The sequence below is a fragment of the Trachurus japonicus genome, chromosome 11 (assembly GCF_045865225.1).
Source record: "Trachurus japonicus isolate A0001 chromosome 11, Traja_1.0".
NCBI lineage: Eukaryota > Metazoa > Chordata > Actinopteri > Carangiformes > Carangidae > Trachurus > Trachurus japonicus.
Genome location: NC_140917.1, coordinates 6,570,486 through 6,597,914, shown reverse-complemented (window position 1 = coordinate 6,597,914; position 27,429 = coordinate 6,570,486). Strand labels below are relative to the sequence as shown.

Below are 27,429 nucleotides of genomic sequence, written 5' to 3'. Positions count from 1 at the left end.
TTTATTTAAAACCACCCTAGAAAGTGAATGTGGCAGCGAGACAGTGCAGAAAAGGCAGGTAGGGTTAATTAACCCAGTAGCTGCTAACGCCAAACAACCGTATGGGGAGAGGAGGAGGCGGCGGCCGGTCTGGCTCTTTAACCGAAGGTAGGTGTTTTCACAGGCTGGCCGGGTTAGCCGTCCGGGGTGTGGGGTGTGTGGGGGGGTGAAAGTCAGTGGAGCTGGGTCATAGCGGAGCGTTTGTACGGGGGGATTGTTGTTGTTGATCCGACTCGCGTCAGGAGGAAATAAACCAAGTCGACAACCAGCGTCGTAGTGTTAACTCGGACCGGGGCTTCAGATATTGTTGACATGAATGAAACAACGCTGGCTCTAGCCTCCTTCGCAGTACAGGTGTGATCACTGCTAGTCTGGCAGGCCGGGTTAGCCGGGCTGGGGTGTGTGCATGTGGGGGTGAAAGTCAGTGGAGTTGGATCAGAGCGCAGCGTTTATACGGAGGGATCACGCTGAGCAGCTTACTTTTCTCTCTCTCTCTCTCTCTCTCTCTCTCTCTCTCTCTCTGAGCATCTTCACCTGACGGAATCAGCTGTTGATGTTGCTGCTGTTGTTGTTGTTGTTGTTGTTGTTATTGCTGCATTCGCCTCGTCAGGAGGAAACCGGACCGGGGCTTCAGGTTTTGTTGACATGAACACAAAGCTGGCTCGAGCCGCCTCATCTCGTCTCCCGCACGAGACACGGTGATAAAAGAATGATAGCAAACTACAGGTACTGCGGATTTCTCAGGTCCCCCACCTGTTTGATTCAGAGGATGATGAATGAACGGGCTATATGTGGGGAAAAAAATCTCCACTTGAAGCGGCAGCTTTATATCACGCACTGGGCCGATTTTATATTAGGCTTTTATTTTATTAGACTACATAAACTGCAAACTGTCTCAGTGGCTGCTTAGTTTAGTCTGACCTGCTGTTGCTGGTAATATTTTGCAGCTGGTTTTGAACTAGTCTGAACATGCACAATATTAACTTATCTCTGATCATTTTGTGCAGATGTATTTTTTTTGTCTGTCAACAATAGCTTACTGAACAATTCTCTTATGGTGAATGTGGAGTAACGATTAAAAAATGTTTTCCCAGGGCCATCATGTCCAGGAGAAGAAGGATCAGGCCTGCAGATGATGCAAAAACACATATCCTGTCTGGCACTGACAAGCCTGGCCTTTTAGCAAGACATATCAACAGTGACAAAGGTAAGTGGCAGTAGTTTCCTTGACACAACTTATGCATTTCAAAAGCAAACCCATAAAGTGCATACAAAGGACAGTTTAGGGTTCAGGTTATACATATGTGGCTTTTTTGCTTTTGACAGAGAATTTCAATCAGACAGACTGATAGAAATTAGTGTGATATTTTACAGTCCAGGCAAGACAGTGTGCTTTGTTAAAATATTCTACTGAAGTGTCCTGTGAAGTAAACATTAAACATTCGCCGGCCGGCTCTAGATACTTTGAGACATTGCCTGAATTGTTGTTTACCAAGTTGAAAAACCACAACCTGAACTTCTATATCTGAACGTCTCTGAGCTTACCCAACTGTGTAACGGCTCTGACCGGAAGTGACATTTCCTTGGTTGCCAACTCAGTGTAGGTTATATGTGACTGACTGTGATATTCACTGTACTTGCATATCAATGCATACAATAGGGACCTCTTTTAAGAAACTAAAATAACTCTTATTGCTGTCGCCATCAAACTGGGGAAGTGCTGAGCATTGTCTGCAGGCACATTGACTAGACAGCACACAAACCCACTTCACAACAAACTGTAACATGCCTTTACTTTATTATATTCTTGTAGGAAGAGGAGTGTTTGCCACAAACCCCATTGAACCAGGGGACTTTGTCTTGGAGTACAGGGGAAAACTCCTCACACAGGAAGAATGCCAGTCACGATGTTACTCGGACATTGAAAGCACATTCCTCTTTGACTTTGAGTGGCAGAACTGTCACTTTTGGTAAGCATGTAAAGATAGATGTTTTGTATAGATGTATAGCCGCTAGATAAATGAACCCTAGAACAAACTTTTAATAGATGATGAATGAACTAAAGTGCAAATACTCTTGGAAAATTCATTAAAACATATTTCTTCCAATGAAACTATTTAAGATTAAAACACTACTATGATCTTTCTTATACTTTTCAGCCTTGATGCATCTGAAGAAGATGAATCTCTTGGAAGATTAGTCAATGACAGTCACAAAAATCCAAACTGTGTCATGAAAAAAATCATAGTTAACAACAAGCCACATTTGTGCCTATTCGCGATGAAGAAAATAGAAATAGGATCTGAAATTGAGTACAACTATGGTGATTCAAAATGGCCATGGCGCAGCAAGGTGAGTTGGTTGGATTAAGCATGGAGCTTTTTTTTTAAATATTTAAGTGTAAAAAATGTGTGTATTTCTCCGATATTAATCATGTTTTCAGTATTATTCTGAGTATATAAGGAAATGCATGTGATGTTTGACCTGTGTGATGTAATTTAACATCACTAATTGTTAAATTGAATTTCAGGTGGCGGACCCTCAGACTCCTGCAGCAGCAGTAGAGACAGAGACCTGTCCTGTAACCCAGATGTTCCACGAGGAATCAAAGCCAGATGAGACTAACACACAGGTAAAAAAAGACATTGTAGACAGTCATCACAACTAATCTGTGGTGACTAGCATGTGATGCTGTTCTGTCACAAAAATTGGCCAGATGTGAGTGATTCAGGTTCACGTACTGTGCTGAATGTGGCGCTGTGTCCCTCACTGCCTAGCAAGCTGCATGCACAGACCAGAAGACTTGATTCACGTTCAGTAACCGTACTGCTAAACTTATCACATCTGTGTAGCATCATGTTAAGTGAATGTACTGTGCACACAAGACTCATGTTCACCATGTAGTAATATTTGCTGGTTCTCCCACAAATGTCTGTGTACTGATATGTGGACGCACCGTCCCTCTTTTTTTCTCTTTTTTTGCAATCATGTCCCTCATTAAGTGCAGTGAACGTGTTACAGAGTGTATCTGAACCTCAGGGCTGAATCATGACCTAGTGATGGATTGTTTGTCGGTGTATCAGTTCAGGAAGTTAGAGAATAATGCTCTTTGCAGTCAGGGCTCCATAAGCACAGAGTGATTCAGTGAACAAATCTTTTGAACGACTCATTTTAATGGACTGATTCTACTGATTCAGTACAGTCAAACGAACTGCTGATCCCATCACTACGGTGACTAGTATATGATATTGTTCTGTTACCAACATGGGCCAATGTTCACTTTGTTTTAATGCAGTCATGAATGGTGTGATAGCCAGTTAGTGTCACACAGGTTTCCAGTCATGTCCTTATGTTTGAGAATCTATTTTACTTTTAGGTAACATTGTTAGCTGTGAATGTCTCCACATACAGCTATGACTTCATTCAGCTCTAAGTGTCTTCTTGTCTGGCATCTAAATTTCAGGTGGCGGACCCTCAGACTCCTGCAGCAGCAGTAGAGACAGAGACCTGTCCTGTAACCCAGATGTTCCACGAGGAATCAAAGCCAGATGAGACTAACACACAGGTAAAAAATACATTGTAGACAGTCATCACAACTACTCTGTGGTGACTAGCTTGTGATGCTGTTCTGTCACAAAAATTGGCCAGATGTGAGTGATTCAGGTTCACGTACTGTGCTGAATGTGGCGCTGTGTCCCTCACTGCCTAGCAAGCTGCATGCACAGACCAGAAGACTTGATTCACGTTCAGTAACCGTACTGCTAAACTTATCACATCTGTGTAGCATCATGTTAAGTGAATGTACTGTGCACACAAGACTCATGTTCACCATGTAGTAATATTTGCTGGTTCTCCCACAAATGTCTGTGTACTGATATGTGGACGCACCGTCCCTCTTTTTTTTCTCTTTTTTTGCAATCATGTCCCTCATTAACTCATTGAGTGCCGCGCTCCTTTCCAAAGTTTTAGTCAAGTGTACCGGCAAATTAGACCATATTTGACTTTTTATTTTAGAGCCATAGTGTATTCTATATTATTGCCACCAACACATACTGTGGCTCATTTGAAAGGTTTAACTTTATCCTTCAAATGGCCACAAACCGTTTGTTTCTACGTGCCTCCGTTCCTGAGAAAAGTCAAGCTAAACATGGCTGGGTTTCACCAAAATCCCTCCTTTTTTTCTAGAAAAGGAGATAGAGCGTCTTTTATGAAAGGTGCGCTGTTTGTGCCTGTCGCTCTTCTCACACTCGCATTTCTGGATCAAAGGGCTCGTATAAGATAAATATACACAACAATTGTTGTTCTATTCACAAAACCACCATCGGGGGCGGGGGGGGCGCCACTAAACAACAATAACACAGACGCACCGTGCCGTGTCACAGCCTCTCGCCGCGGAACGTGAGGCTCTGCCGGCCACAGCGGCTCGCGAACACCGGTCCCGCCGGTGGTCGTGGTCCTTCTGTGGTACGGGTCGGTGGTGCCGGTCTGCTTTGACCCAGAGACCATCAGATTTTACCGCGGGAGGACTTTGGGGAGGACACGGTGTTGCTCCAGATGAAGACCGGGCGGGACTGTCGGCTGAGAGCTTCCTGGTTCAGCTCCCAGCTGCTGCAGCCCCGCGGGTGAGAGCAGAGCAGCTGCGGCGCAGCTGCGCTGCATCTGCATGCAGAACTCCGTTTGCAGAAGCTGAGTTATGATAAAAACTTCCAGATCATGAGCTGTCATGTGACTTTGATCGTCATCTATTTCAGTTCTCCTCGTCGTAGAGTCCCCAAATTTACATATAATGTGTATTAAAGTGTCTATTTTCATAATTTAAAAAAAAAGCAAAAAACGAAAAATTTCGTTTTTGGCACTCAACGCATGGGAACGAAAAACGAGAAATTACGTGGTTGGCACTCAATGAGTTAAGTGCAGTGAACGTGTTACAGAGTGTATCTGAACCTCAGGGCTGAATCATGACCTAGTGATGGATTGTTTGTCGGTGTATCAGTTCAGGAAGTTAGAGAATAATGCTCTTTGCAGTCAGGGCTCCATAACCACAGAGTGATTCAGTGAACAAATCTTTTGAACGACTCATTTTAATGGACTGATTCTACTGATTCAGTACAGTCAAACGAACTGCTGATCCCATCACTACGGTGACTAGTATATGATATTGTTCTGTTACCAACATGGGCCAATGTTCACTTTGTTTTAATGCAGTCATGAATGGTGTGATAGCCAGTTAGTGTCACACAGGTTTCCAGTCATGTCCTTATGTTTGAGAATCTATTTTACTTTTAGGTAACATTGTTAGCTGTGAATGTCTCCACATACAGCTATGACTTCATTCAGCTCTAAGTGTCTTCTTGTCTGGCATCTAAATTTCAGGTGGCGGACCCTCAGACTCCTGCAGCAGCAGTAGAGACAGAGACCTGTCCTGTAACCCAGATGTTCCACGAGGAATCAAAGCCAGATGAGACTAACACACAGGTAAAAAATACATTGTAGACAGTCATCACAACTACTCTGTGGTGACTAGCTTGTGATGCTGTTCTGTCAACAAAATTGGCCAGATGTGAGTGATTCAGGTTCACGTACTGTGCTGAATGTGGCGCTGTGTCCCTCACTGCCTAGCAAGCTGCATGCACAGACCAGAAGACTTGATTCACATTCAGTAACCGTACTGCTAAACTTATCACATCTGTGTAGCATCATGTTAAGTGAATGTACTGTGCACACAAGACTCATGTTCACCATGTAGTAATATTTGCTGGTTCTCCCACAAATGTCTGTGTACTGATATGTGGACGCACCGTCCCTCTTTTTTTTTTTTAAAGACATATTTAAGTGTCAAAAATGAAAAAGAGACTCTCCACACACTTAGATCGATGCAGTTTCACTTTATTAAAAGCTAAGCTTTCGGTCTCACATGACCTTCATCAGAGCATACACTGAGACAATGGGCAGGCAGGTAGAAAAAGACACACACTCCTAATTTCATCAGTGATACACCTGTGTGCACCCTGGTGGTGGAAGCTCCACCTCTTGGGAAATGTAGTTCTGGGGCATACAAATGGCAGCCATCTCATAGGGTCAAAGCACAGGGTGAAGCACAGTCAATTTGTTACTTTGAACAATCAAAGAGAAACACAAATACAATCATGAAACATCTCCTGATTAAATAACACACTCAAAACAGGAAAAATTGGCTCTGGGAGGTGTTGACCTTCATCAACAGAGATACCCAAATAGAAAAGAAGAGAGAAAACCAGTACATTAAATTGAATGAAGAGCTATGAATGGGTATCAGGCAAAAAAACACCATAAACCATAGTCTCTATATTCTAAATGAATGTCTAGGATTATAACAAAACATGCATATCGAAATCCTCATTCAGGCCCATTGGTTGAAGTGTGTCTAGAGTATCTATCAGAATAGCTCCCGTTGGCATAATCTCCTGTCAACATCTCCTCCTATTGACAATACAATGTACTCAATGCCCTGAAATCGCAGAGAGGAGATAGGATGTCAGAATTCACTAATGTGGCGAGCTACAGGGTAGTTCACATCATTGCGTCTGATGGAGCTCTTGTGCTCGCTGATCCTCTGTTTTAGACTGCGTGTAGTTTTACCTATGTAGGTCTTATCACAGGGGCATTTTAATAAATAGATCACAAAAGTTTTCCTGTAAGAGGCTTTATCACATGCAGTACAGAAAATGTGATCTATTTATTAAAATGCCCATTGCACATTGTATTATCAAGAGGAGGAGATGTGGACAGAAGATTATGCCAACGGGAGCTATTCTGATAGATACTCTAGACACACTTCAACCAATGGGCCTGAATGAGGATTTCGATATGCATGTTTTGTTATAATCCTAGACATTCATTTAGAATATAGAGACTATGGTTTATGATGGTTTTTTGCCTGATACCCATTCATAGCTCTTCATTCAATTTAATGTACTGGTTTTCTCTCTTCTTTTCTATTTGGGTATCTCTGTTGATGAAGGTCAACACCTCCCAGAGCCAATTTTTCCTGTTTTGAGTGTGTTTAATCAGGAGATGTTTCATGATTGTATTTGTGTTTCTCTTTGATTGTTCAAAGTAACAAATTGACTGTGCTTCACCCTGTGCTTTGACCCTATGAGATGGCTGCCATTTGTATGCCCCAGAACTACATTTCCCAAGAGGTGGAGCTTCCACCACCAGGGTGCACACAGGTGTATCACTGATGAAATTAGGAGTGTGCGTCTTTTTCTACCTGCCTGCCCATTGTCTCAGTGTATGCTCTGATGAAGGTCATGTGAGACCGAAAGCTTAGCTTTTAATAAAGTTAAACTGCATCGATCTAAGTGTGTGGAGAGTCTCTTTTTCATTTTTGACATTGTTTATGTCTCCAGCACCTTAGCTAAGAACCAGCCGGGTGAAGCGGCAGCCCTCTTTTTGCAGACATATTTAAGTGTAAAAAATCTTCGTATTTCTCCAATATTAATCATGTTTCCAGTATTATTCTGAGTGTATCTAAGGAAATGCATGTGATGTTTGATATGTGTGATGTGGTTTAACATGACTAATTGTTTAATTGAATTTTAGGTGGCCGACCCTCAGACTCCTGCAGCAGCAGTAGAGACAGAGACCTGTCCTGTAACCCAGATGTTCCACGAGGAATCAAAGCCAGATGAGACTAACACACAGGTAAAAAAAAAGACATTGTAGACAGTCATCACAACTAATCTGTGGTGACTAGCATGTGATGCTGTTCTGTCACCAAAATGGGCCAATGTCCACTTTGCTTTGATGCAGTCATTATTACTTGTTAGGTGGTATGATAACAGCCAGCTAATGTCACACATTTCAAGTCATGTCCTTGTGGGGTCATTTCATGTCACAAACACTCTTGATGGGGGAGGGGAACTTAACACACTTGTATGTTTCTAGTCTCACCCATATGGGGCCCCTCCGTTTGGTTCTCACTGTTGGTGTTTTTTATGTTCCTGTGACAACAACTGGCATTATCTTAAGTTTGATTTTAACAGTCATAATTGTACACTGTGTGAGCTGTTGCGTGTCTTAAAGTGATATTTCAAATGTGAGGCACTGCAAATCTTTGTAATGGCTCATAAGAGTTGCTGATACCTCAGAAAAACGATGCTGTAGTCAGAAAGACTAAGCCAAAATGGGCCATCAATGTTCATATTGCTTTAAAGTAGTCGTTATTACTCATTGGATGGTATGATAACAGCCAGCTAATGTCACACATTTCAAGTCATGTCCTTGTGGGGTCATTTCATGTCACAAACACTCTTGATGGGCGAGGGGAACTTAACACACTTGTATGTTTCTAGTCTCACCCATATGGGGCCCCTCCGTTTGGTTCTCACTGTTGGTGTTTTTATGTTCCTGTGACAACACCTGGCATTATGTTAAGTTTGATTTTAACAGTCATAATTGTACTCTGTGTGAGCTGTTGCGTGTCTTAAAGTTATATTTCAAATGTGAGGCACTGCAAATCTTTGTAATGGCTCATAAGAGTTGCTGATACCTCAGAAAAACGATGCTGTAGTCAGAAAGACTAAGCCAAAATGGGCCATCAATGTTCATATTGCTTTAAAGTAGTCGTTATTACTCATTGGATGGTATGATAACAGCCAGCTAATGTCACACATTTCAAGTCATGTCCTTGTGGGGTCATTTCATGTCACAAACACTCTTGATGGGGGAGGGGAACTTAACACACTTGTATGTTTCTAGTCTCACCCATATGGGGCCCCTCCGTTTGGTTCTCACTGTTGGTGTTTTTATGTTCCTGTGACAACAACTGGCATTATGTTAAGTTTGATTTTAACAGTCATAATTGTACACTCTGTGAGCTGTTGCGTGTCTTAAAGTTATATTTCAAATGTGAGGCACTGCAAATCTTTGTAATGGCTCATAAGAGTTGCTGATACCTCAGAAAAACGATGCTGTAGTCAGAAAGACTAAGCCAAAATGGGCCATCAATGTTCATATTGCTTTAAAGTAGTCGTTATTACTCATTGGATGGTATGATAACAGCCAGCTAATGTCACACATTTCAAGTCATGTCCTTGTGGGGTCATTTCATGTCACAAACACTCTTGATGGGCGAGGGGAACTTAACACACTTGTATGTTTCTAGTCTCACCCATATGGGGCCCCTCCGTTTGGTTCTCACTGTTGGTGTTTTTATGTTCCTGTGACAACACCTGGCATTATCTCAACGTTGATTTTAACAGTCATAATTGTACACTGTGTGAGCTCTTGCGTGTTTTAAAGTGATATTTCAAATGTGAGGCACTGCAAATCTTTGTAACGGCTCATAAGAGTTGCTGATATCTCAGAAAAACGATGCTGTGACCTCAGTCTTATAGTTCTGTGCTGTTTGAGAATCTGTTTTACTTTTAGGTAACATTGTTAGCTGTGAATGTCTCCACATACAGCTATGACTTCATTCAGCTCTAAGTGTCTTCTTGTCTGGCATCTAAATTTCAGGTGGTGGACCCTCAGACTCCTGCAGCAGCAGTAGAGACAGAGACCTGTCCTGTAACCCAGATGTTCCACGAGGAATCAAAGCCAGATGAGACTAACACACAGGTAAAAAAAAAAGACATTGTAGACAGTCATCACAACTAATCTGTGGTGACTAGCATGTGATGCTGTTCTGTCACCAAAATGGGCCAATGTCCACTTTGCTTTGATGCAGTCATTATTACTTGTTAGGTGGTATGATAACAGCCAGCTAATGTCACACATTTCAAGTCATGTCCTTGTGGGGTCATTTCATGTCACAAACACTCTTGATGGGGGAGGGGAACATAACACACTTGTATGTTTCTAGTCTCACCCATATGGGGCCCCTCCGTTTGGTTCTCACTGTTGGTGTTTTTATGTTCCTGTGACAACAACTGGCATTATCTTAAGTTTGATTTTAACAGTCATAATTGTACACTGTGTGAGCTGTTGCGTGTCTTAAAGTGATATTTCAAATGTGAGGCACTGCAAATCTTTGTAATGGCTCATAAGAGTTGCTGATACCTCAGAAAAACGATGCTGTAGTCAGAAAGACTAAGCCAAAATGGGCCATCAATGTTCATATTGCTTTAAAGTAGTCGTTATTACTCATTGGATGGTCTGATAACAGCCAGCTAATGTCACACATTTCAAGTCATGTCCTTGTGGGGTCATTTCATGTCACAAACACTCTTGATGGGCGAGGGGAACTTAACACACTTGTATGTTTCTAGTCTCACCCATATGGGGCCCCTCCGTTTGGTTCTCACTGTTGGTGTTTTTATGTTCCTGTGACAACACCTGGCATTATCTCAACGTTGATTTTAACAGTCATAATTGTACACTGTGTGAGCTCTTGCGTGTTTTAAAGTGATATTTCAAATGTGAGGCACTGCAAATCTTTGTAATGGCTCATAAGAGTTGCTGATATCTCAGAAAAACGATGCTGTGACCTCAGTCTTATAGTTCTGTGCTGTTTGAGAATCTGTTTTACTTTTAGGTAACATTGTTAGCTATGAATGTCTCCACATACAGCTATGACTTCATTCAGCTCTAAGTGTCTTCTTGTCTGGCATCTAAATTTCAGGTGGTGGACCCTCAGACTCCTGCAGCAGCAGTAGAGACGGAGACCTGTCCTGTAACCCAGATGTTCCACGAGGAATCAAAGCCAGATGAGACTAACACACAGGTAAAAAAAAAAAAGACATTGTAGACAGTCATCACAACTAATCTGTGGTGACTAGCTTGTGATGCTGTTCGGTCACCAAAATGGGCCAATGTCCACTTTGCTTTTTATGTTCCTTTGGCATCACTTGGCATTATCTCAACTTTGATTTTAACAGTCATAATTGTACACTGTGTGAGCTGTTGCGTGTTTTAAAGTGATATTTCAAATGTGAGACAGTTGGCAGATTGGCAGATTCCACCTGTCTGTTAAAGTTAACAGACTGTTAACTGTTAAAGTTAACAGATTTTCCTGTTTTTCATATTTAGGTTTTTCAAGCCCAAAGGTTTTCGCTCGTTGCTTATTCAGATAGTGATGAAACTGATGAGGACTGTATGGAGAACAAAACGTCCACTCCACACCGTGATGGAAGGAAGAAAACAGATGACATTTTGGTATGCCATTCATGAAATCCATTCATTTTTTAGTCAAGTAATTGTATAAACCTTGCTGTTATTGGTTTTATGTGCATTTGTGGATGAATATATGCACGTCTTGACATACCTTTTGTTTTTTCAGATGGATAGTGGGCCGGATGTGTCTGATCATTTGTATGATACCGATGAATCTATTGTGGAAGACACCTGTGATGAGGCTTCTCCAAACCATTCCAACGAGCAATCAGATGATGAACTTGTTCCACCACTGAGACGCACAAAAAGCATTCTGGTGAGGTCTTAAAAGTTATGAGTAAGTTACAGTATGGGTACTTTTAGTTGATGAGCCCTTTTCCCCAATTTCGTTGTTGTGGAAATGACAATAAATGTATCCGTCGATCCGTCTGCCTGTCCATCCATCTGCCATTTGTTTTTCTACCGTGTCAACAAAAAGGGAAAATAATCTCCATGTCTTCCTCTTTGCAGATGGATAGAGTATATGATTTTGCTGGCTGTCTCTACGACTCAAGTGATGACAGCACACAAGGCACTTTCATTTCCGAGCCTAAAAGGAATTCACAGAGGCCAAGAAGAATCTCTTGCCATCCCGTAAGCCTTTTTTTGATTCTTTTATGTGTTTTCATGACTGTGAACATGTCTGGTATTCTTGCTAGTGGACCTGATACTGACTCAATTTTATTGTATATATATATATGACATATTTAGATTGTTTTGAAGGTTTTTACTAGGGATGGGCATGATTACTTAGGTGAGAGAAAGATAGAGAGAGAAAGAGAGAGAAAACTGACATAAGCTTGTGGTGTGAGGACAGGGAATGAACTTCATTTTGCGGGCAATGTCTCATTTTTTGTATGAACAATTGAACATGAAGTTGCTGTTTCACCAGCTGTAGGCTGTGTCCTCTCACTTGTTATAATTTCAGCCACTGGTGTTATGCCGTCTTCTGCCTGCTAACACATGCAATATCTTCTTGTCTGCCTGGAAACACTGGCGAAACCACTGTTAACAGTCAGACAAGGACCTAACAGATTTAATTTTATGGTAAAAAAAAATGCCAGTATTTGTTCATTATGTAATGTGATTAATTGAATATAAAAGGAAATGGAAGCGCCATTCCCAGTTTTTAGTCAAATGTTTTGTCCAACATAAATTAACAGTATGTGTTTTCATTCATAAATTTATTTACACATTCAAAGTATACTCAGATTTTTGATACTTAATGTTTCAAAATGAGTGATTGACACATGATTTTGTTGTTGTTGTTTTTGAAAGATTCAGATGAACGTTGTGGAATCAGATGACTCAGACATAGATAGTCAAGATGAGTACATTCCATGTCCCATTGACGAAAGCACAGAGAGTGATAGCAGTTTGGAATTAACCCTGGAAGATGGAAAAAAGAAAAAATCAGCATATAGTAGAAGAACATCTTCCAGTCAGAGCAAGTTTAAGCCCAGGGACAGTGGAAGTGAGTCCTCAAATCAGAGAAGAAGCAAGGCATCCAGTCAGAGCAAGTTTAAGCCCAGGGAGAGTGGAAGTGGGTCATCAAGTCAGAGAAACAAGTTTTCTGGTCAGAACACAAGTGAGTCTTCCAGTCAGAGCTCGCTTGAGCTTAGCCAGAAGAGAACCTTTGAAAGATGTCAAGCCCCCACACAAAAATTTCCAAATCGCAGAGCTGATGGGAATGAAAAGAAAATAGTGTCAACATATTCACAAAAGGATGCGAGTGTTTCAGTGCCCCTGGAAGAAGAACAGTCCATCTATGTCAGTCCAGTTTTAAAGAAGGGGAATGGATCCAGAAGCTATAATAAGAAACATTTCTGCTTTTATTGCAGAAAGTTTGTCCAGAAAATGTCAAGACACTTGTGGCGTAAGCACCAAGATGAAACAGAGGTTGCAAAAGCACTGAGCTTGCCAAAGAACTCAAAAGAACGAAGACTGCAGTTAGACTATATACGAAATAAAGGCAACTTTGAGCACAACAGTGATGTTCTGGAGACACGAAAAGGCAATCTCATACCATGGAAGCAACCACAGAAAAAATCTGAAGGACAGCAATTTACCCATTGTATTCACTGCTATGGCTTGTTCTCCAGAAGAGCGATGTGGCGTCACTTTCAGGTGTGCAGCTTCAAACCTGAGGATACCAAACCAGGCAAAAAAAGAGTTCAAGCATTGTGTGCTTTCGCTGAACCTGCTCCACCTGGCTTTAACGATGCTTATTGGAAGTTCTTAAGTGTTATGAACCAAGACAGGATTGCAGTTGTTATTAAAGAAGACCGCTGCCTTCTTGAGTATGGTTACAGACTGTTCAAAAAGAATGAGAAGATTGTCAGTCAACATCAGTATATACGACAGAAACTGAGAGAGCTTGGCAGGTTTTTATTGGAAGCAAGAAAAGTTACACATGTGAAGACCATTCAAGAACTCATAAAACCTGAACAGTACACTCAGGTTGTCTCTGCTGCTAAGAGCCTGTCTGGATTCAGTGAGCAAACTGGTAAATACCAACGTCCATCTCTTGCGCGCAAGGTTGGCCATAGCTTACATTCTTTGGCCATGTTCATCAAGTCTGAAGGCCTGAAAAAGAAAGATAAACAAGCTACTCAAGATGCTGATGATTTTGCTCAACTTTATCAAGAAAGTTGGAGGTTTGATATCGCGAGCCAAGCATTAACTCAGCTAGACCAGAGCAAATGGAATGCTCCACAACTCCTACCTTTCACACAAGATATCCAAAAGCTTCATTGTCATCTAGCTGAGAAACAGCAGCAACATTTGAATGATCTACAAGAACACCCATCACCATCAAACTGGAAGGAGCTTGCAAAAGTGACCCTGACACAAGTTGTATTGTTTAACCGGCGGAGAGGAGGGGAAGTGTCCAGGATGCTCCTGTCTTCGTACCTGTCAAAGGACACATCAGACACACATGGAGATGTAAGCTTGGCTCTTACACCACTTGAACAGAAGCTGTGTAAACATTTTGTAAGGATTACAATTGTTGGCAAGAGAGGAAGAAAGGTACCAGTTCTTTTGACCCCACTCATGAGAGAGTCACTCGATGCTCTAACCAAGAAGAGACAAGAATGCGGGGTGCTGTGTGAAAATGTGTATCTGTTTGCATTACCATGCTCTGTCCATTACCTAAGGGCCTCTGACTGCATAAGGCAGTTTGTAGGAGAATGTGACCACATCAAAAATCCTGAAGCATTAACATCAACAAAACTGAGAAAACATATCGCCACCCTCTCAACTGTGTTGAACCTCAAGACCACGGAACTCGATCAGTTGGCAGACTTTCTTGGGCATAATATCGCTGTCCACCGGAAGCACTACCGCCTTCCAGAGGGCACCCTCCAATTGGCTAAAATCAGCAAAGTACTACTGGCCATGGAGCAGGGACGCCTAGGAGAATTGAAAGGAAAAAGTCTGGATGAAATTCAAGTTGACGTGAATGGTACTAAGTGTCATTACTTTTAAAAGTACAATATATGACATTTATTCTTAAGCATCCAGTAAGCAAATATTTACCCTGTAAAACATATTGGAATAGTGGTGATTGGATGAGAATGACTGTTGCTCTCACATAGACACAAACATACAGATAGAAAAGTAAGTTTTATTGATCTGTATTGTATTTTGACTGTATCTACCTCAGTAGTTATTGAAACAGTATGATCAGTCAAGCAATTGTCTGCAGTTTTTACAGTATGTATAGTCTTAATTGGCAGATTGCCCACAGTTTCAGCTTTCCAACTCAATAAAAATAATATTATATCTATTAACATTTTAGAGACCATTGGCATGGAGGGGCCTTCAGAAGAGGACATCGAAGGTATGTGATAAATTGGTTATAAACTAGCCATCATTGGTCATTAATATATATATGAGCTTTGCATTTGGATTTTGTTAACACCGTTGAAAGCCTGCAGGTTTCCCTGACTGGTAATGTCCTGACCTTGTGTTAAGACAAGGATACAATATCACTTTGTCTCCAGGATTGAGGGCACAAGTCTGATTCAGCAAGATGGGGGTCTGGGATTGAAATCTACTATATGATTGTCAAAGTACAGTGACAATATTACATTTCTCTTAACTGTCATTCATCTGTAAAACCAAGCTCACAACAAAGATTCAGGACAAGACAAAATCATTATAAAATGTTGCAGGGCAAAGGTTTAGCAGTGTGAATAGGCCATTTGCAGAACATCTGCAGCCGTTTCAAATATTTTATAAAGATAAGCCCTGGCGTGTGGTGGCTTTCTCAGGTAGGCAGAGCCAAAGACTCAACTGTACATGGAGAAATCACTCATTCAGAATGTGTAATTAAGGTTTTTCATATACCATCCATGCTAAAAGAAACAATTTTATGATTGTGTGCTGCCTTTTGTCCTAGTTCACAGTCTCCCCTGGACATCTTGCTGCTCTCTACCTGGACATCTTCAGCTTTACTGCATTGAAAACATTAATAAATATGGTAGCTGTGGAAAACTCCATCAAATGCTTAAGAATTATGTTAAATTGTAAATATGTAAACTAAATAAATTAAGTCTTAATAGACCAGGCTAAAATCATAATTTGTAAGAGCAGTGAGACAGAGCAGTGAGACAGACCAGGCTGCAGGCAGTGGTTGGTGCAGGGAGAGTGTGAGAGCGTGAGACACAAATATAAGAAGAGACTGTAAACAGCTGCTCCACAGTTCACTACTGTGGCTGGGGCAATAAGATGACCAGCTGTTTGAAGAACCCCTTTGACTCAGTTCAGTCAGACAACTGTGGATTATTTTAATGTATTTTATTAGTTATGAATAATTATTATAACAGACTCTGTCTCGATATTCATTCTCTGATCTGCCTGACGGGTATTTCAATGTCATTTCGGTTAATATCATTATCAATCTAGCTTTACTGACTACTTATATTTAAGTTTATTAAAGTTTGTATGTCTCTCTTGCATGTTTGAATGAGCCTTTTCTGTGTCCAGGTGAAGAGGGGTCGGACGATGACGTCAGCATTTCATCCATACACGAATGTACCTCCACATCACAAGTCCAAGACCAGACAGGGTCTGCAACAGGTGAGCCTGAACAATTAGATTATTTTATAAAATAAAATAATTTCTCTTCTGACTGTTTCTTCAATTTTTTGTCATTCATTATTTATTAAAGTTCTTTCTGTGCCTAGATGTCAGTCAACCAGATGAGGTCAGCATGCCAAGAGAAGAGGAGTCAGAAGATGAGGTCAGCTTGTCATCCCCTCAAGAATGTACCTCCACATCACAAGTCCATAAACAGAGTGTGTCTGCAAAAAAAAGAGGTAAGCTCTGGGGCTTGGATTCTCTTTTGGGCCACTGCCCAAAAGTTCACTACTTTGCTTTTAATGAAAATGTTACCTGTTTTATACTGGCCTCAGCCATGTACAATCGCTAAAACACAGACGACCAGTGAGTAAAGAGTCAAAAAGCAACAGAACAATCACTGGTGCCTGAACAGTATCCTATAACTTCATTAACGCAGCTCAAACCAACTGGGTGCCTCAGCACGGAAACCAAGCTTTGATAAATACACCGGATCTGCACTGGTCCAGTATCCTCCCGTATTTTAGCTGGTCGCTACCGGTGCTTAAAAAAAAAAAAAACACTTGTCACAGTGGAGCTGAGAACAGCGGAGTTTCCTCTGCTGTGATGTGGTCAAGGCATTTCATTTTTATAAACAACCTCAGAGCTGTCTGTCTTCAGACTGTCCTGACCTGTCCCTGACAACATAGAGCTACCTGTGTGATTGCTTACTAGAGCTGTTAAAATTTCTCCCAAATCACGTTGAATATTCGCCTGGTGCAAGCAGCCTCTCTCCAGCGCTGGAGGTTTGCACAGAACTGCTAATAGTGGTGATGCCTGTACCAGCGATCAGCCAAGAGGAGCAGGTTGTTCTAATGGAGAGAGCATGAATGAGCATGGACGCTTGATCATAGCCTGAAGCATCATGAAAATACAAGAGAGCTGCTTATAATATCTGACAGCTCTACATTGAGCTACATTTAAAGGGACAGTATGTGACTTTATTGGCTTTTTATTGACAAAAATCAAATATCGCTTTCATAAAGTAGACTTTGTGTGTTTCAATCAGCTGTTTCACTGAGTTTACTGCTCAGACAAGTGATGAAGCCATCCCTTGTTTTAGCACAGAGCCAAATGGAGACCATTATGAACCTAATGTGATGCTGAACTGCGTCAAGATGGCGTTAAAATGGGCAGACACACAAAGAGAGAGGAGGGACAGGGAAGCGTGAGCCTGTCTCACCTGGTGCAGCGACCCAGTTCATCCCACCTGACAGTGCCTTTGCTCCGTATCAATCCCTCCTCTCACTCTCTCTCCCTCCTCTCCTGTCTCTCTTGCATGACGCGCATCAATGTCGCCCGCGATTGTTTTTCCTTTTTTTCACGGCACCGTAGTCTACTTGCTACAAACTTTAACATCCCATAATATCAGGACAATATTTTTTTACCGTTATAAAATAGCAAGCCTACACAGCAGCCACGTCCCCTGTGCTCCGGCTCAGCTGACCGCTGTTCAGATGGCGGTTATAGATCTTCACATGTTGAACTATTTTAAACAAAGTGCAGCCAAACACCAGGCTGAAGAGAGAGCGAGGCTCCTGACAGCTGCAGGTGAGCCACAGGTGAGCTGCAGAGTGGCGCTGTTCGTTTTTTCTTTATTTTTTTCCAGCACCAACGTCCGGTGCAGGTCATACACGCTGTCTGTGTATGTTTGTAGGTCTGATCTTCCACCATGAACTGAACTGCGCTGCAACGATCACCTACTTCTTTTAGGCCTACCTAACAGTCTATGGCTCTAGTCTGGCGAAGTTCAGCATCACATCACTGGACTTTCAAAGTAAACGTGATGCCAGCTGTAAATGAGTTAAATAGTGGAACAGCTGCACTTTTACAGCCGATTTTAGGATGAAACTCTAAACATAACCTAAGCATAAATTACCATGGTGATCTAGCCAGGGAAAAGGATCATGAGGCAAGATTTATGAAAAAATAGAAATGCATTTTAAGTTTTCTAATAATAATGGGACATGAAGCATTCAAAACCAAAAAGAATGAGCCATCTAGCATATCTCTCTGTTGCCTTGAACAGGCTGTGTGCTGCAAAATGCGCTGCAATTCTGGGTCCAAATTTCCCGTGCTGACGTCAAATTACACTGCATGCATGACACGTCCTCGACGGCTTGGCTTTCCACCGCTTGGTACCAGCGGCTGTGGGTGGATGTCTTGCAGCGAATACTACTTGGTTATATGAGCAGCGAGTAGAGAAATAACATCACATTTTAATATTTTTTCATACGTACTGTGGTCCATGAATGCACCATTCTCCAGTAATTACAGAATGAATGTGAAGCTCAGGGTTGAATCATGAACTTAATGATGGATCGATTATCTGTTTATCAGTTCAGGGAGTCCTGTAATGTGCTATGCAGTCAGGGCTCCTGCTATGAAATTGTCAGTTTAATCAAAATGTAATCTTTTTCTGCCTTCTTAGGTAAAAAAGCTGCTGTAAAACGTTGGACACCCGAGGAAATTTCTGCTGTAGAAAAACACCTGAAGAGGTTTTTGGTGAGGCAAGAAGTTCCAGGTAAAGCCGACTGTGAGCGCTGCATTTCTGCAGAACCTAAAGCGCTGCAACAAAGAGACTGGAAAGCAGTCAAATATTTCCTCAAAAATAGAATAACTGCCATGAGAAGAAAATTAGAATGAAAGCAGTGGACTGATCAGAAGTATGGACACCTCCGTTTCCCTCTCTGTCTGTCTTCTATGGAGGAGTCTTCATACAAGCCCAATTCAAAACAGAGTTGTACAGTAATATCAACTCATGTCACATAAATATGACTTGTCAGCCTGTTTACAAAGTCTTGGCTAAATCACTCAAAATGAAAAATTCAATTCAATGAAAAATTGATTCATTAGTTTTATTGTAAGTTGGCTGACTTTCCTTTTCTTTTGGCATAAGTTTAATGCCAACACTTCTTTGTTCAAAGCGGAAATAGGCTGTAAGTTGAAGTAGCTGCTGTGGTTCTAGCAGTTGACAACACATTAAACAAATACATGCTTTACCTCAGTTATACTGTTGTCAGATAAAAGTTATGTTTGTTCATTAATTTTGCAGTCTGTAACACTGTACTACACTGTTATGATATTCCTAATGCAAATTATGTTGCAAATTAAACATTTCCAGTAAGGGATTAGGTAACCAACTATTCACCTTAAGGGATAGTTCACCCAAAATTCAAATTGCACTCATCTACTCACTCTCATGTCCACTAAGAGCTGGGAGAAGTTTCAGAGTTATCCGTGGCTTCTCTGAGTTACAGGGGGTCTCGGTGTAGCAGTGCATGTCCATCCAAATACCTCCATGTTACTCGTACGTAATGTCCGTCTTATTGAAGCCCCAAAATGAGATTTTTTCTAGTCTATATTTCAAGCTTGTTTGTAGTGGAAGTTCCCAGCACTTCCTGGTCTGTCCAAATCTTTCGAGATGTGCGCATAATTTGCACTGATGTCGGTTCACGAGATTTGGACGGACCAGGAAGAGAAGTGCTGGGAGCTTCCACTACAAACAAGCTTGAAATATAGACCTATTAATTTTTTTACATAATTTTTTTAACGGAATTTCTCGTTTCAGGGTTTCAATACAAGACGGACATTACATATGAGCTGTATGGAGGTATTCGGATGTTTTTTCGTGTGTCTTTTTGTTATGAAAAAAGTGGGATCCATTTGCAATCGTTATATGGACATACACTGCTGCACTGAGACCACCTTTAACTCAGAGAAGCCACAGATAACTCTGAAATTTCTGCCAGCCCTTAGTTGACATGAGGGTGAGCAGATAATGAGTGCAATTTGAATTTTGGGTGAACTATCCCTTTTAAAATAGCAGCTGTAAAATGATTGGGTATACCCAATGGTATACTGACTGTACCGACAGACTGGCAACTTCAGCCATTGCACAGAGCTGCCATGGTTAACATGAAGCCAGCTAGATACTGTAGCTACATGACAAAGATCCAAATTGCTAGTACAGTCAGGATTATTCAATTAGATTCAAAATTGTGATTCAAGTGAATGGGTTTTAACATAAGTTTATAAACTTATGTTAAAACTATAGTTTCCAAATAACACACTTCTATAAGTTATCTTTAATGTAGTACACTGTGTGTCATGTACTCGCATTATCAACGTGTAATATGTAGTCTGTTCACTGACATGTTTTGATAAATAAATACATGGGCCTTCAGGATATCTTCTTGTTGTTTGTTTATTTGCATTGTAATGCACGGTGAATCAGCACTGATTTGATTTCACAATTTCGCCAAAATAAGACATAGACAATTATGCTAGTGTAGTGGGTCTGGAATAGCCACATATAGTGATGCCGCCTGAGTGGCTCATGCTGCCGGACCAGAGACCCTAGCTCTGGCGCCGGTAACACTATTCAGCTAACTTTATGCAACGTGAAGAATGCTTACAGTTAACTCCAGGGTGGAATAAAAAGAAGAAAAAAAAACAGTGTTGACTCAAAATTAGATCTTGGGTTCATTCATTTTAAATGGTCAATTGCTGGTTCTGAGGATCATTATTTGATTATCATGCTACTACCCTGTCTTCCTATTGATGATCTTTTGTCAAGATGACAGCAGATAGACTAGTTAATGAGCTAACAAGGCATGTGGATTTGCAGGTGTAAAGGATAAAGTGATGGAATGAAGGAAGTAGTGAACTCAACCAAAGTCCAGCGTGTGTCCTATTTGTGTCTAGCCTTCTCATATGTTTACATTTTCATATGTTTTTAATGATATTTATTGTTGGTGCAGGAAACATTTAACAGTGGTTAGCAAGTGGTCAATGGGCCCCAGATAGTAACCTAATACCCTGCAAAGATACAAAAACAAGAGAAGTGTGTGTGTGTGTGTAACACTGGACCTCACAAGTAGACGGAAGTTAGAAACGGACCCCACAAGTGACCAAAAAACTTTTTTGACAAAACTTTAGAATTTTGTTAAATTGAAGTGATTATTGTGATTGAGAATTTTTTTTTAGCTTACCTGATTTTTTACAGCATTGTAGAACCACTGGAAAGGGTGGACCCCATAAAGGAGCAAAAAGTTGGTGGACCTCCTGAAGGGCAAAAACCAGTATGTGTGTGTGTGTGTGTGTGTGTGTGTGTGTGTGTGTGTGTGTGTGTGTGGCGAACTGTGATGATAAAATACATACCTTTGCTCTTTGCAGAACAAAATGAAAGACATTCAAATTAAATGTGTAGTGGAGGGTAGCTTCACTCTGCACCACGCTACACACGCCACACTTTCCAGATTTTTATTTGTAAAAAATCTTCAACAACATAATTTTCCTTCCACTTAACAATTGTGTGCCACTTACTGTAGTGTTGGTCTATCATGCAAAATTGCAATAGAATACATTTAAGTTTGTGGTTGTAATGTGACAAAATGTGGAAAAGTTCAAGGGGTATGAATACTTTTGCAAGGCACTGTAGCCTATATATTGTTCTATTTTCTTGGTGAGACAGCAGTCACAAAATGAAAGGATGCACTTTCAGTTCTCTCTTTGTTTTTGTTGTGTCTTATATTGTTGGTTACTCTTAAACCTCTGAAGCCAACAATATTTCATTGGTTTGGCAAATGGACTTTGTGAAGTCTGAAATTGAAAAGATAAAGCAAGTATGTTCGCTTCGGGAAAAGTTTTATTTAATCTACCCTAAATGCTCTGAACAACCTCAGCAGAAGGTCATATGTGTGTGTGTGTGTGTTTTTTTCATTTTGTATGTTTACTTGTGTTGAATGTTTATCTGTTAAATGTAATATGGACTGTGAAAACAAATTCCCCCTGGGGGGCAATAAAGAATGAATCTGAATCTGAAATAATGTAATTGAACTTGTACTTTTCAGGTTCTGGTGTACCAGTGAAGATTATTTACTGGTAATTCTTCACTGGTGTACAGCCTCAGTGGTTTTAGGGTTTTTGGAATGAACCAAGTTTAAATAGGGGAAGTCAGAAATGTCTGAAATGGTGAGGGTCTTTTTTGTGAAAATAAGAAAAAGAACAACACTGTTTAACTAAATAAATATATTTATTTTGGCCAAGTTAAATTACAAATGCCAATGTTAAGAAAATACCAGTTGGTTTTCGTGACTTAATCTTTTTATGAATCTGAAGCTCCAGGGGCACGTACCTGTCACTGAGCAGGAAGCTTCTTGTTTGTGACGAACCATTTAATCTCCTTCCACATCTTTCATCTCTGAACACGTTTCTCGCACAGGTCTGAAGTTTAATCTTTAGATCAGCTTGTCTTTATCAAATGGAGATGAAGATATTGATTATGTTAATCTTTTTAACCCATGCTGCTTCTCCAGGTAAGATCCCATTCTATTTTCTCCTACAATGATATACTTTTAAATCTACATTGTGAAAGCAATGATTTGAATTGTTTGATACCAAATGTTTAGCTACTCATTTATTATCACAACATTTGACTCATTTTCTATGCAGTACATTAAATGTCAATCTCTATGTTTCCTATAAAGTGTTCTCTGCTGTAGTTTGGTTGGTTGGTTGGTTGGTTGGTTGGTTGGTTGGTTGTGGGCACAGCAGACATTACAGGAAGTCCCTTACACAAACAGGAAAGACAGTTAAGAGGCTGTAGTCTTACCAGCTAAGACTGTGTGTGTGTGTGTGTGTGTGTGTGTGTGTGTGTGTGTGTGTGTGTGTGTTGGCATACATGGTTTAAAAGACCAATTTTTAGGTTTACTCACCAGCATTACAAGACCAATCGGTATATGGAACCAATTTTGATGGGCTCATAAACATAAAACTTTATAATGTTATAATTATTGAGCTATAATAATATAAGTTATTATCAATATATGTGTGATTACATAATGTCTTGTGTCATCAGTTAATATAGTTGTTCTACTGAAATAGCCCACTCCCTGCCTCTCTGACGTTCGCACATATTGGTCTCATAAAGCAGGATGGGTTTGTGAAACCAGGGCTTGTGTATTACGTGTGTGTCCGACAGCGACACCAGAGGCTGCAAGAGACATTGCAAGTTATACATTTTTGCGGGAAAACATACACAATGACCCGCCATTTTACACACATCCGGTTCACGTAGGTTACGTGAACCGGATGTAACATACGTGAACCGGATGTGCCAGGCGGGAATTTCCGCCGCGGGCTTGCAGTGGGCCTGGACCAGCCAGAAGCAGTGGGGACGCTCGGGACGGCAATAATACGAAGCGGAGCGGAGGAAAATGAATGTTTAAAAGTAAGACTTTCATATTTTACATTCTGCCGTAACGTTATACATATTTGACTGGCAGCCCCGACCGACTTAAACAAGCTTTAGTTTAATAATGTGTTCACGCTGGTTGTTAGCTAACGTTCTACTGGATACTCCATCAGCTAGCTAGCAACGGTAGCTTCTGAAACGCCGGTGCGGAGGTGGGAGGTAGCGACAACACCAACCTTAAACATATATATATCCATGCTAAACACGGTTAGAAAGCTTAGGGTACCCCGATTATTTCAAGACCATTCACGAATTACATGGTTGCTCATAGCTGTAACAGTATCAGTGGTAAGGTCGGCTAGCCGCTAAGCTAACAGCTAAGCTAACGTAGGTGACATTTTACAACTGTACGTCAATGCTAAAACAAAAAGCTGCTTGTGTCTCTGTGTGAACGCGGATTTATTTATATATATTTATTTATTTTACAAATATAGAGATCAAAGACACGAGACATGCTTTACACAATTACTAGGATATTGACTTAACAGCTATCAGTGACTTTATTTCAGCTACGGCATAACGTATATATTTTAGTCAATGTAAACACATTCAGACCATAGCCTATACAGTTTATTTAAAAATCTCGTTCAAACTATACATTCTGAACGTGTTTTAACAGCATTTCAATTCACTACATTTGTTGAAGTATCTGACATACATAGATTTCTAACATTTAAAATCTACTGTATTTTAACCTCTTTTCAAATGTAAATCCCCTCACTGGATGAGATTGTAATATTGCAATCATGTTTGATTTTTTTTTTTTTTTTTTTTAAATCTTCTCCTTTAGCTGCTCATGTTTGTCATATTAAAGGTGAACAGATTTATTTAAATGTAATGTATCTGTGGCCTCAGTCACATTCCACAAAATAATTAAATGTGCACAGTCAGCATAAACATGCATTAATGTGTGTCTACTGAAATAGAGGCTCCTATTTTTAAATTCCCCCATTGCCATGGTGAATCACTGTATCTGAGCTCCATAGATGATGGCTTTTTTGCGGGTGCTTAACATACTCAGGGTTAATAATTCAGACTAATTCAGATCAGCTTCCCTGGAACCAGATACTCAGATTTCAGGGTTCAACTGAGACCGAGACTCTAGACAGATTTTGTTGAACTTCCTGATGGAAGCTGGAAGCTAACTTCAGCATCATCTAGCTTAAGCTGGGTCGGTGCCTGGCATAATACCTTTGCTAAAAATGAGTTCAAATAATGCTGTGTATTTGTAAGGACTGAATTGACATGATATTTTGCAGTGAGGCGAGGCAGCAGACTGAATCCCATGCATGATGCCAAACACCACGTGAGATTGAAGGAGGACAAAGCAGCATGTGTCTGCAAATACATTGGCCCCACCAAAGGTAAGTTTTTGCTTTAAAGTGATAGTTCAACATTTTGGCAAATTGGCCCATTGCCATAACCCCTATAGTCATAGCAGTAGGTTCGTTACCTTTAATTGTCGGTGTAAGCTATTTTTTAGAACGGCGGAGCAGAGCCTTGAGCTGCTCAGAGCTACGCTACGGAGGCTAGTGGGATTCCTTGGTTTCCCTCATCAAATATACAATCCAACAACTCCACAACGCTCTGGTGGACAAGTTGTGACCTGCACATTCACCACGCTATGAGATAATAACACAATGCTACCACACAGAGTTGTTTTAGAGGGAAATACATGTAAAACCGCTGATGCACGTTGCCGTCGGGGGCAGTTTTTCATCAGGCAGTCTCTGTATTTCCCTCTAAAACAACTCTGTGTGGTAACGTTGTGTTATTATCTCATAGCGTGGTGAATGTGCAGCTCACAACTTGTCCACCAGAGCGTTGTGGAGTTGTTGGATTGTGTATTTGATGAGTCTAAAAATAGCTTACACCGACAATTGAAGATAACGAACCTACTGCTTTGACTATAGGGATTATGGCAATGGGCCAATTTGCCAAAATGTTGAACTATCCCTTTAAACCCCGTGTGTACTTTACGGATGGGCATTTGCAGAAATCTTTTTGATCGATCATCGGGAAAATGAACGGATCAATTATTGATTAATCGTAATATGAATATTCATATTTAAAAACAGAATGCGTGCGGCTATGGCGTGTGCCAGTAATCCAGGGCAGTCCCCATGAAGGAAGAAGGTCAGACAGCAACGTACACGGACGTCTCTGTGCTTGTGCTTCACTTTTCGGGACAGTGCCGGCATTAAAAAAAAAAGCACCATTGCACTGCCTGGCTCACCTGCAGCTGAGCTGTCGGAGCAGCTCTGCTGTCCCTCTCTCTTCAGCCTCGTGTTTGGTTGCACTTGTACAAACAAAATCATAAGCATTTTCAAAATGTGAAAGCATGTGTTTTATTGTTATTTCTGTGGCCAACACACCGCGGAGCGGCGCTCTGATCACGGGAGCACAGAAGAGAGAAACAAACTATGCAGGATATCTATCTTCAGTTTCACTTTAACCGTCGTTAAACAGCTTCGGACAAATTGTGGTGTTCAGGCATGTGATTTTTCCGAAAATCCGGATTTTTAGACATGAAAATGCAGCCCTCGTAAATCATGCAAATCCGCTTTTTTTCTGAGGGGGGGGGGTGGGACCGGCGGACGGCCATTATCCACCATTTAACCCACACAGCCATAGGTGTTGATATTGACCCGACCATAGAGCAGTAACGTAACAAGACGTAGCGGCGGTAGTTTTTATTTTTTTGTTTGTTTGTTTTCTTTGCCGTGGTAGTGTTTGTTGGAGCGGCGTGGTGCTGCACGTGACGCGCTGACGTTAGTGTGTTTACATTTATGATGAGCATTAATTCTATGTCCGAACCCATTAAAAAAAAAAAGCCCGGGTTGGACCGTCCATGCGCCCTTATTAGAGCCCAAAACAACGGTCCAGAGAGCCAAGGGACAGAGAGAGACAGTGCAGCAACAGGTGTGTGTGCGTGTGCTACCTGCTGTAAAGGGGCTCTCCAGCCACAGCTCCCCACTAGACCAGTTCTGAGTTCAGTTTAAGTTTCACACTCCAGCCATTCTTGCCATTACAATGATAGGAACCCCAGTCAGTACTAAATCTGCTTTTTTTTTTAATTACAGTGAGTGTGTGTGTGATGTTCACAACACACACACACTGTAATAATTAGGGGTGTCAACATCTATACGTGTAAACGGATACACGATAACAAATCATAACCGTTTAGAAAAATCAATAATCGCCTTTTTTCCCTCCTCCTCCTTAATTTCTCACCAATATAGTACTACAGTATATTGTATTAAAAATACTTATTTTTAGGGGTGATAACGTTGCCTGAAAGCTTCAGATAATAATCAGGGATGCAAACAGCGCGCCGAAAAGCGAAACTCGCTTTTTTCATGACCAATTAGGTGACTTGTGTGAATCGTTCAGATCCGAAGAGTTTTTGTTTTTGAGGGAGGAGGGGGGGTCTCAGCGTCTCAGCTGGGGTCAGTAAAATGTTTTTCTAACAGGCTGACAGTGACAATCATGTGAAACTGAGGCGAACTCATTCATGGTCTCTGATTATACTGATAACAGCCTACCTCCAATGTTAACGCGCGACGTGCGTGCTGCGCTCGTTACCCAAAGCGGCGCGTAGCCGCGTGCAGTCGGTGCGACGGCGACGCCGTTTTTCCCCCGTGCATGTCTGGAGCTGTGATGTCCGTGGAGCTGTGCGCTGCGGACATGAACGGTTCCCTACGTTGCTGTGTCAGGCAGCTCTGCCCCGTTTCAGAGGTGAAGGAAGCCCTAAGTGGAAAGACGTCGCCTCCGCGATGTAGAATGTGTTCAATTAAAGTGAAACTAACACATTATATAGGCCTATATGTCCATTACACACTGAATGAAACATCCCATGTCTTCATTTATTC

General features: G+C 41.1%; 3 protein-coding genes across 4 annotated transcripts in view; all 3 read left to right on the top strand.

Annotated features, from left to right (window-relative positions):
- The window catches only part of LOC146978040 (major histocompatibility complex class I-related protein 1-like), a 568,607-nt gene that overhangs the window by 17,494 nt on the left and 523,684 nt on the right, over positions 1 to 27,429 (top strand). The window lies entirely within an intron of this gene.
- On the top strand, positions 1,076 to 9,510 carry LOC146978052 (uncharacterized). Its single transcript, XM_085790459.1, has 8 exons — positions 1,076 to 1,246; positions 1,853 to 2,009; positions 2,199 to 2,391; positions 2,570 to 2,671; positions 3,503 to 3,604; positions 5,413 to 5,514; positions 7,624 to 7,725; positions 9,454 to 9,510. Exons 1-8 carry the CDS (start codon positions 1,141 to 1,143, stop codon positions 9,508 to 9,510), a joined length of 921 nt encoding a protein of 306 aa, XP_085646585.1. The 5' UTR covers positions 1,076 to 1,140.
- Positions 9,380 to 19,430, top strand: LOC146978051 (uncharacterized). 2 transcript variants are annotated; one of them, XM_085790790.1, is made up of 8 exons: positions 9,380 to 9,642; positions 10,646 to 10,747; positions 11,053 to 11,178; positions 11,303 to 11,452; positions 14,978 to 15,019; positions 16,168 to 16,260; positions 16,368 to 16,499; positions 18,731 to 19,430. In XM_085790790.1, the coding sequence occupies exons 1-8, from the start codon at positions 9,601 to 9,603 to the stop codon at positions 18,746 to 18,748; spliced, it is 705 nt and encodes a 234-aa protein (XP_085646916.1). In that variant the 5' UTR covers positions 9,380 to 9,600; the 3' UTR covers positions 18,749 to 19,430. The 2 variants fall into 2 exon arrangements, with proteins under 2 accessions (XP_085646916.1, XP_085646917.1); XM_085790791.1 differs by lacking the exons at positions 14,978 to 15,019; positions 16,168 to 16,260 and adding an exon at positions 11,647 to 11,769.

Coding starts and splice junctions, on each gene's coding strand:
- LOC146978052 (XM_085790459.1), top strand. CDS start 1,141: ATGTCCAGGAGAAGAAGGATCAGGCCTGCAGATGATGCAAAAACACAT. Junction 1,247..1,852: donor ACATATCAACAGTGACAAAG/GTAAGTGGCAGT, acceptor ATATTCTTGTAG/GAAGAGGAGTGTTTGCCACA. Junction 3,605..5,412: donor CAGATGAGACTAACACACAG/GTAAAAAATACA, acceptor TCTAAATTTCAG/GTGGCGGACCCTCAGACTCC.
- LOC146978051 (XM_085790790.1), top strand. CDS start 9,601: ATGTTCCACGAGGAATCAAAGCCAGATGAGACTAACACACAG. Junction 11,179..11,302: donor AGAAAACAGATGACATTTTG/GTATGCCATTCA, acceptor TTGTTTTTTCAG/ATGGATAGTGGGCCGGATGT. Junction 16,261..16,367: donor CCAGACAGGGTCTGCAACAG/GTGAGCCTGAAC, acceptor TTCTGTGCCTAG/ATGTCAGTCAACCAGATGAG.